At 40.7% G+C, this 10,834-nt stretch overlaps 1 protein-coding gene across 2 annotated transcripts in view; it reads left to right on the forward strand.

Moving 5' to 3' along the window:
• LOC115356339 (protein eva-1 homolog A-like) overlaps positions 1 to 6,553 on the forward strand; it is an 11,492-nt gene extending 4,939 nt beyond the window's left edge. The window contains exons 4-6 of one of the 2 annotated variants that reach the window (XM_030047459.1): positions 3,810 to 4,023; positions 4,728 to 5,096; positions 5,300 to 6,553. In XM_030047459.1, coding sequence (XP_029903319.1) covers positions 3,921 to 4,023; positions 4,728 to 5,096; positions 5,300 to 5,412 — 585 coding nt within the window. In that variant the 5' untranslated portion in view covers positions 3,810 to 3,920 and the 3' untranslated portion in view covers positions 5,413 to 6,553. The remainder of the gene's footprint in view (positions 1 to 3,809; positions 4,024 to 4,727; positions 5,097 to 5,299) is intronic. The other variant, XM_030047469.1, reaches the window with a different exon arrangement.
• Positions 6,554 to 10,834: the final 4,281 nt, after the last annotated feature.

The following is a 10,834-nucleotide window of genomic DNA, read 5'->3' on the forward strand; positions in this document are numbered from 1 at the left end:
GACCAAAGTGCTGTACAATAAAATAAAATAATATAATAAAAGCAAAAAAGCAGAGGAGAAACCATAACATTGCTACCATAAAAGCATACACAAATAAATAAGAAACAGATAGAAATAAAAAAACAAAAAACAAACGTGAGGTGTGAAAAGTAAAATGTGAGACACCAAAACTTTAAACACTAAAACTCAAAGGAAAACATGAGCGTTTTGAGTAAGGTTATTATTGTTAAAACTTATATCAAATATCAAAAACTAGATGTGAAAAAAATATTGTAAACTGAAAGCTGAGAGCTCAGCAAAACAATGAAACTCCAGGCAGAGGGCAGCGTCTCTGCAGACACACACACACACACACACCAACACACACTTCTAGTGGCTCACTGAGATGATTATTTTGGTCTGAGCCTCTTTATTGTTTTTTTTAACTGGGTATGAAACAGCCACAGTGCCTCTGTATGACCCACAAAGGCAAACGAGACCATCAGCGATCACCTCTATCGTTTTCTAAATGCCTGTCACCGGGTCGATGTCCCTGCAGAATCACATAAAACTATTTACAGCAGCTGCTCACATTTTCCAGGGTTATATACGTCCATGTTGAGACACACGGGGCTGAGATCTGACTGTGAGGCTCCAGATTAATTTTATACATATATAATCTAATTTAGCCTTAATGTGGTTAGTGAGCTTGTGGGTCAGCCTCATGCCAGATCGAGATCTGTACAACACGAGGCGGTGGTGCTCATGGGAGATACAGCAGTCATTCTGGGAAACACTACCGCTTTTGTCCACAGGGGGCCGCCAAAATCAACACAAAATGAAAGTTGCATGTAGTTGCTGTAAGTTTGGCAGCATATCTGAGCCGGCTCCTGTTGTGATACACAGCTCCACACAGGACTAGACTGGTACCACTGGTTTGAAACATCCAGAGCTCACAGGAAGAGGAAGCAGAGCCAGTTTACACAGAGCTGAGGACACTTATTACAAGCAAGTCACCTCACATGTAGCCTAATTCAGTGTTTTATACATTTAAAAACATTTACATAAAAAAAAAAAAAAAAAGTTGTTCAAGTTGTTTGGATGAGCGAGGTTATAATATAGTTGACATAATATGTAATTATTGATTTATTTGAAAAGGACAGTCAAAGGACAGTGATTTTGCAGTTGTTAATGCAACTGATGCACTGTCCATTTGTTTATGTCAAATGAGACTTCATGGGGGCCGGACTGTTTTTTGCTAACATCAGTATGATGTGAGTCGACACATGGATGATTTAGGCTACTTTCTGATTTATTATTTTAAATCAATCAACTTTTATGCTACCAATCAGTGAGAAATTGCATATCGCCTCATGAAAATAACACAAATATACAACGTGCAGGTTTGCCATTTACCTTACAGAAGAAAGTAACTGCTCTTTCCATCTTTACTGAAAAATTCTAGATTCCATGTCAACCTTTATCATAATTCATGATTAATAATTAATTTAACAATTTATCATAGAAACCTCTAATTAATTAATTGATCAGTATTAATTATTTCAATTGAAAATGTTTTAATAATATTTGTTTGTTTGGTTTGATTTGATTGGTTGCATTTCTACCTGACAGCTGTATGTAAAATAGACTCATTAACTCTCTGTAGATAACAGGCCGTCTCAAAAGTTGCTTTCCAAACTGTAGCTACTGTACGTTACACTGACCTGGAAAAATAACAGTAAATTTAAAATTTTCAATCATTACACCTCAGTTTCACATCATCCGCAGGACAAAGCTATTTGTCACAATGCAGTGTGCACTGTGAGAAAATCATGCGTTGGTCAGCAGACTTGGAAAGAATATGTTGTTGAGGTCGGACACCCAACATTTATGTGTCTCCACAAGCCACGCAGAGACAGCAGCTTTTTGTTTTTCAATCTCTGGGCTTTGACAAGTTTTGAGTTGCTCCCTGTTTTCCATCTTGAACGGGTTTTTAGTCTCTGTGAATGTTTGTCTGTGGGCTGTAGAGGGGCCGGCCGCAGCGAGTCTCTTTTTCAGAAACACTGGGAAATGTTTTTTCCCTTCATGAAATATATTTAGAGTCTGCTGTACTGAAACTCAATCTGATCTATTGTTTCTTAAAATTACAATACAATAGACAAAACAAAACAATACATGCTGAATGTTTTTTTTAGGACCACTGGTACTAGAACTGCAGACTCCTTGCTCAGGATAAAATCATGCTGGAAAAGGTAGAAACAGCTGTAAGTTTGAAGCCATACATGGTACACGGACCTGCTCCACCTTACAAGAGCAGCAAAATGTTCAGTGACCTTTTGTCCCAACAGGAGATGAAATTCACTCAAAGTGGGTTCCAGGGTGAAAAGTAAAAAAACAAAACAAACTAATGCACTCTGGTTCTAAAACGTCCAAGCATGATACAATGTGTGTATTTCTGTCCTCCAAACAGTGTGTCTCCACAGTTCAGGGAAGGAATCTGGGCCAGGGATACATTAACAAGTTATATCACTTTACTGAACATGAGAGAGGCTTGTAAGATGCTCTCCTCCCTGCCTTCGCCGCTTCTTTCTGTCTCTGCGTTTCACAGCAAAAACATTTTCTGTACCATGATGACCTCTCGCTCCACCCCCACCCAGGTTCCCTGTGCCTCCACACACCCTCCTCAAGTTAAAAATCCTCTCTCCATGTGATATTCTCCATCATATCTTCCCCTCCAGTGAACACCATCAGTGTACACACACTCACTGAAGAAGTGATGCTGCAGTCTTTTAGTGCACAGACATTTGTGTGTGTGTGTGTGTGTGTGTGTGTGTGAGGGAAACCCCCCTCAGTTTGTCTGGGATGTGAATGCCTCCAGGTTTTGTTCTGGTCTGAAGCCTGCAGGTAAACAGCTCAGGCGTGTTTCCAAGCAGAGGCATGTAGGGAGCCACATAAAGATTAACGGGTGAGGCAGCAAAGTTTCCAAAGACAGACTCTACAATTAACTTTTATTTGTCAAATGGCGGTGCTGTCATGCCAACTGGTCTGGGTATGAGACGTGGTTCACAGCAGCGAAGACTGGAGTTGAAAAAAAAAATGAAAAGAGCCTAATTTGTGCAATGTAATGCCAGCATATTTGGTCCAAAGCTCACAGCGGTGCCCAAAACATTTACTACTGGCTGGAAATTAATGCTCATACGTTCATATGTGATAGGATTACAATCATTCAATTAAAACAGTGCATCTTCACCTTGCAGTAATTGATATTATTAAAGCCACCACTTGGTAACTGCTTGATCGCTTCCTGTAAAAGATGCTCGGGAGGAACCGTGTTTAGCGAGGTGCACACTTTCCCCTTATTTCCACAGCTTGAGACAGTTGCTCATCATGGTGACAGCTTAATTGCCACAGCGACTTGCTAAAGCTAAGTTACTACATGCTCTCATGCGATTACAGTGATTATCAATTCTTATGTTTATATTTAAAAGCAGAGTGTGGCTTGCAGGATTTTCCACCCTCTGCATCTCTACACAGCTTTTATTGTTTTAGAGCTGCTGATAAATGACGGCATGTCAGAACTGACTGTCACTCACTCTTCTTCATCGTCTGTCTCCTCTGCCACCCTCGTCTTTCTCCCTCTTTTCACCCTTTCCGCCTCACACTCTTCTCTCGCTCTCTCTCACCTCTCTCTCATTCTCCTGCTTCTGTTTTTTAATTTCCACTCATTTCCCTCCCTTTCACCTCTCTCTTTCTTCATCTCTCCACATTTACTCTGTTTCTCTCCTTCTTTTTTCCCCTTTTTATCCCCTTTATCCCTCCCTTCACCTCAGCAGCGATAGAGAAACCATGAAGTGTGCAGGAGTGTGAAGTCTGCTGACAAACACAAACAAGTTTTACACTCTGGAAAACAAGAGGAAGGGAGCACGACTTCCTCTGACATCATGAGTGCTCCGCCTACGGGAAGCCCAAATATGGAGGTGGAGGTGGTCTCCCAGGAGATGGCGTTGCTTAGCAACCTGCTGGCAGCTTACACCTTCATTGCAGGTAGGTTCATCGGAACAATTGCCAAGTGTGTTTGTGTGTCAGTCTGTGTTTGTGTGTGCTAACCCTAACCCAGCCAACAATCATATATAGTGTTATAATACAACAGGATATAAATTAGATAATTACATCACATCATAATTGTATCGCATCATATCACAGATAAACTGACGACAGATCAAATCAGTATCAATCAGAAATATTAATTGTGGAGGGTTTTTTTTCTCTCTCCATGTGTTACACCACACTACATATTCTGCAGATAATATTGCATATACTGTATTATAATTCAAATTCAAATTCAAAAGTGCTTTATTGGCATGAAAAAAGGGCATTTGCATTGCCAAAGCAGATGTCACATATAGATATAGGACAACAAATCAGCACATATTCATACACAGAATCACAGCATGGACAGGTGTAAAAAACAAACAAACAAACAAACAAACAACAGCTAATGAATACAATGTATGTGATGTTGCATGCAATCACAGGCAAACATGCAGGACAAGAAATCAGCACAAATGCCAAATATATAAATACTCATATCCACTGGCCGATACAAGAAATCAGTACATACACATATTGCAAATCGAGCATTACATCATATACAGGCAGCCAAACAAACAAACAAACAAACATTAATGATAACAGTGTGTGTGTGATAAATAAACAACATAATGTCTCTCTCTCTCTGTCTCTGTCAGACCAGCCAGAGAGGACGGCGCTGGTGTTCCTGGGCGGCGTGTGTGTCGGCCTCTTGGTCACACTCTGTGCCATCGTCTTCCAGATACACTGTCGAGCCGACTGCCACTATGGCAACAGCCAGCATCCTCACCATCGCCGTGGCAACAGGCATCACCATCGCCACCTCCACCACCACTGTCCCCGCCATCAGCCCGGCGACAGTAACCCTGACAACAACAACATGGCCGTTGTTGTTGCCTCTGGGGGGGCGGGGCCTGGCGGGGAGAGCGAATCAGAGGACTGGGACGATACGTCAGATCTGTCGGCACGGCGACGGAGACGCTTTGAAAGGGCTCTGCTGCACACCAGTGTCTTCACTTCAGCTGAGGGTATCTCTCTCTCTCTCTCTCTCTCTCTCACACACACACACACACACACACACACACTAAAATAGGATGGTCAGTGTTCTTTATTTACTGTTGTGCTTGATGGTAATGTGAACAGACACTTTACGGTTGTGCCTGTGCGCATGGGTGTGCTTTAACTTAATACTCTTTCTCCTGTGTGTGTGTGTGTGTGTGTGTGTGTGCAGAGCTGGACCGAACCCAGCGGCTGGAGGAGAGGGAGAGGATCCTCCGTGAGATCTGGATGAACGGACAACCAGACATCAGCACAGTCAGCCAAAGCCTGAACAGATATTACTGACAGATGGCACACACACAGAAACAGACAGACTTTTGCACAGAAGGGCAGACTAACGGAAAGCAGATGGACTGATGCAGGGGATGACAGGAGAGTAAACAGGTAGACGGGTTAGGTAGACAGATAGGTGGACAGACAGACCAAGCAGGCTCAGCAGATACATAAATATGAACACGGACCAAAGGGAGACACAGACTCTAAGTGACAGCAGTGCCTGGAGGACAGTCCACTGTGTAAACAACAAGGAAAATATGCGGATCAGTCCTCCAGTATGGGACAGGACTGAAATATCTGGAAGAGAAAAATGCCCTGATGCTGTGAAAAAACACAGTGGAGCCCCTGGTCACACCTGCTGCATCTGCGTGTGTGTGTGTGAAAGATCATAAAAGCCGGTTGCAAGTTTTTCCACAAATCCAACTCTACCTGCAGACCTGTGATGTCTTACAATGTGTAAGTACTGTCAAAAAATGACTATTAAGTAAAAAAAAAAAAAAAAAGTTTAACGATACAGATGTTTTTATAAGATTTTTAATCAAACGTTTCTAAAAGATGCTTATGAGAGTTGAGGAAGCAGAGGGAGGCTTTAAGTCCGGTGGCTTAATCTGCAGCTGTTCATGTTCATGTATTTGTGAGTGTACGGGTTCAAATCCTGCTCTTCTCTCAGCTCATATTTGGGTGAATTAATGCAATATACTCAAGGGACATGGACTAAAAATATCTTTAAAATGAAATAGAAAAAAAGAAAAAAGCCCAGATGAGCCGAGAGGCAGATGTCCAACTTCTACTTTGTGAAGGAGGACAAAAGCCTGTGCACATACACATACAGGAAATGAACGAGGAGCTGCTTGTACTCAATAAATTAAACTGAATGCTTCCTAAGAAAAGACTGTGGTAAAACAGTTGATAAGAAATAGTCTTGGAGATCAGGTGTAATTCAACAAGTCGTGTTTTAGTGTAATCGGTGGGATGCTGCAGGTGTTTATTTGCACATTTCAACCAGACAGGTTCAAACTAATATTGGGCTCTTACACTTGATCAGGAGAGTCGGTCATTGTGTTTGAAAGGATCATCCTGGGTTTCATTTTGATCCGGGTCTTAATGACATGAAATATAGGCTATAATCAAATTAAATTCCTTGTTTTTATAAAAGCTGTTTGTGTGAATTCCTTCATAACAATAAAAAAAAACCCCTCACATTTTCTTTGATGATTTAAAGAGCTCATGAATGTCTCAGGTGAATTTGGTGCAACAATCTGTGTTGGCAGGATACTTCGCCATGCAAAACGTGGCGATGTGGATCATCAGATGTCACGATGCACATCGAGGGCAGCTGCACTCGGTATATTAAACCATTAAAACTAACAAATGGCAGAACAATGGAAACTAAAAGCTGTACAAACAGCTGCATGTCCTGATCAGTATTTGTGTGCAGTTTAACAAACAACATACCATAACTCACCATAACTACCAGAACTCAACCAGAACTCAACTCCCTGCTTGCCGTCCCGGGACACCGAGCAGGGAGTGACAGGAAAACGATCTCCTTACAGTGGATATACTGACGCAGAGTGGGTGGAGGAGGCGGCTTCTCTTGGTCACTGGTAGAAAAACACTGTAAAAAGTGTCAGAGGCTGAGATAATCTTTCAACAAGCCGGAGTTAAAATAGGTTAAAAAGCCTGGTATATAACGGTTTTGATGTACTGAGTCTGCCTTTAATTGACGTTTTACAGTATTCAATATTCTCAATTTGGCTGTTAGACACACTTTTCTATGGCCTAATAAAAAATATATTATATAATGAAACATTATTGATCATAAAAAATGTATGTAAAAATCACTGCAAACTTTATAGATGCCTGTCTTCGTGACTTTGCATTGTTTACGTTATTTAGTTTTTTTGTTGTTGTTGTTGTTGTTTGTTTGTTTTATTATTTATTTTAGATGTGGTAAAACTGCTACAACACGTTTACAATTTTATACCTCTGCTGTGCATAAAATATTATGAGGACAACGTGAAAACACATTGTTTTGCATTGATTATGCATTAGAATTTTTAAAAGGAATCTTTTTCAGTCATATTTTTTCTTAATCAAAGTTTTCTTCAAAATATTGTGAGAATATCAAATCATGAATCAAAATGAATTGTGAACTGAGTGAATCGTTACACCCCTGGTTGTCACTGGAAAAGCACATGTGGCATGAATTTTCTTCTCTGGAAGAAAAACGAGCGTCAGGCAGCGTCATCATGGACTGTGTGAGGAGTGCAGACCTGTCTGTATGGCCAAGGGCTGAGTGGAGGGCAGATGAAGAGGGTTGGAGTATTTAATATTTCACGGTTTTAACAGTTTTTTTTTTATCCCCTAATGCAGTGCTTCTCAACCTTTAGGGTGTCCAGGACCTCCAAACTGACACCCATCAGACTGTGGACCCGTGTTTGATAAGCTGTAGTCTCGGGGATGCCCATCTGATTTCGTTATCCCATAACTGTCTGTACTGTAGATTAGCAGATTAACAGTGACGAGTGTGAGACCTATAAACTGACCTATAATGTGTCATTTTTACACATTATCTCATTGGGATAACTCCCAATCAGTGAAATAACAGTGAAATTAAAATACTGCCTATTTTTCTGGGGACCCCTTCAAATCCCCTCAAGGATCTCTGGGGAAACCTGGACCCCAGGTTGAGAACCGCTGCCCTGATGAGTCCGTTTACTTGCTTGTTATTACAAATATTGACTGGATCACAAAATGTCAGTTTCTGTGATATTTCCCAGAAACAACCCAGCTCCTCCTCCTACCCAGATCCTCTAATGATATGAAAAATATTAAACTCCGAACACTGATAATATAAAATCACATTTCTCTGAGCATGGCACAATTATCATGCACAGATAGACCATTTCACTTTTGTCCTTAACAGCACTGTTGCTGCTGTCTTAAACCAAACTCATCACATCCTGTAGACCGGAGGATCGTTCCCAAGAAAAAATAATCTCAATAGTGGATGTTTGGGACAGCAACTGTTAGGGCTTTCATGAACTCAGATTTAATCACTACTGCATCTATCAATCTGGCGATCAAGAGAAGAAAAACAAGCATTTTTTTCTTGTCAGTGTCACAGATTATTATTGACCGGTACACACCTTTTAAAGATTAGGAATTGTTAATGAAACAGGAGGATTGCTTTATATTGTAGATTAAGGATCTGAAGCCATCTGGTCATAGTTTGGCTAAACAGAATTAAAGATTTAGAGATTAAAAGTGATGCACAAAAAACAGATGTTTATTACAATATAGGCATCAGACAAGAGCTCTGATGTTAAACCCAGCACACAGAATAATTTATCAAGGATAAAACCCTATAAACTTCTGCAATTTCAAATATTCCCAGAGGGATTCATGGATGGGGACTGTGGTGGTGGCCGAGTGGTCGAGGAGCAAAGTGGTCAAACACTGAAATGACACAAGCAGATCAGTCAGGAAAGCATCTTTTAAACGTGCAAAAAGTGTTTTCAGAACTCAGTTACAATCCTGAAACTTTTATCTGAGCGTTATGGAAACGTTTGTGCTCCTATAAACCCATGACAAGTCACAGGGCCCGGCCATTTCACTGCATTTCACCTCTTTTCTCGTTTTAGTGTCTTGTTGAAATCTTTGGCGAATTCTGCAGATTGTGTGGAAATTTCAGATCAGTCATGTCAGAGCCTCTGTGGCTGCAGTCAGCGCTGTATTGACAGCAAAAGTTCATTCAAAGTGGTTGTGTAGCTTTGCAGATTCTGTCAGAGACAAAATGATCAAACTAATCCAACAAGTGAGTGCGACAGTGAAATATACCCCTGATTTCCATCCACCCCAAAATTTTTCTTTTCACCTTAAAGCTGGGGTAGGTGGTTTTATTTTGTGTCATTGGGTAAAAAAATCCATAACCTTTCAGCATATCTTAAATCAAGTGATAGTAGAGAAAACTGGACATCTGCCTATCCTCTTACCTTAATACTCAGGATTTACAAACTCTAGCCTGTGACAGGGGATTTTAGCCAATCAGGGGTCATTTCACATTGCAGATCCATGTGTACACAATCAATTTGCATCTGCCCTGCAATGATTAGTTTGTCTCCTTTAGGTTAAAGATAGCTGACACTCAAACTCCAGAGGTTTTTCTGTTTTTCTGTGCTAGCTCCATTATCATGATCCTTGAAGTGAGATACTCCTGACCTCCGCTGGTTCCTCAGTATCCAGGTCAAACTGCCCGTCCACGTGAAGCCCTCCAGACCTCGTTGCAGAATATAGTGACCTGGGTAAGTTGGTGGACCTGCTGAGGCCACTACAACATCCATTTATCAGCAGGCGCCCCCTGGTGGGCAACTTCCACTAAAACAAGCATTAAACAGTGATTCAACACCAGCAGACAGCCTGAGCTGCTAAAAATACCTGCCTCCTCATCACTGAGGTTTGGCCAGAGGTGTGACGTGCCTGAGAGTTTCAAACACTAGAGGGCAGTGCAGCTGGTGTTTGTGACTCAGTATTGAGTTGTCACACACAGCATCTGTCTGAAGATGCTGTGTGTTCTTGTGCTCTTTATTTTTCAGTAAAGATGGAAAGAGCAGTTATTTTATTTTCCTCTCGGAGGTAAATGGCAAACCTGTATGCTTTATATTTGTTGCATTTGTCGCTTCTGCTTTATGTAATTCTATAATATGTGTTATTTTCATGAGCTAACATTCAATTTCTCACTGATTGGTAGGATACAAATTGATTTAAAATAATAAATCAGAAAGCAGCGTATCAACTGGGATCATATTGATATTAACAAAAAATAATCTGACACTAATCTGCACACACACATACACCAATGTAAATAACGATCCATCGTCTCTGGTTCTTTTTTGAGGTGAAATAAAGGTTGATTAGGATTTCCATGAACAAAAGCAACACTTTCTGTCCATCTCTCTGAAGTTCATGGCTATTCAGATCACTGCGTATAATTTTAATACTCACAGCTCCAGTGCTAGTGTGCATGCACGTTATGGCCACTCTCTCTCAAATCAATGGCTTTAAAACAGTCAGCCAACCTGAAGAAATGAAGAATATGTCATGTGTGAATCTTTATTATTGTGTTATATGCTCCTTCAATGGGCTAATCTCATTTTTTTACACACTGTACATATTTATTTTGTGGTAGGGCTTGATGATCTGAAGTACTTCTCTTTTTCTCATGTCTGAACTGAATTTTTGTTCAAATACTCGGGTTGATAAGGGTCATGTGACATTAACCTACAGCCAGAAAAGAGGAGGACACTGTGTGATGTGCACAACATGAGCGGATGTACACGTAATTAACTGCTTTATTTTCTACTCTTCTAGAGGTCAAAGGTTTGGTAAAAGAATCGTATTTGAACAAGCAGTGCCATTGCTTTGAGGA

Source organism: Myripristis murdjan, chromosome 3, assembly GCF_902150065.1.
Source record: "Myripristis murdjan chromosome 3, fMyrMur1.1, whole genome shotgun sequence".
NCBI lineage: Eukaryota > Metazoa > Chordata > Actinopteri > Holocentriformes > Holocentridae > Myripristis > Myripristis murdjan.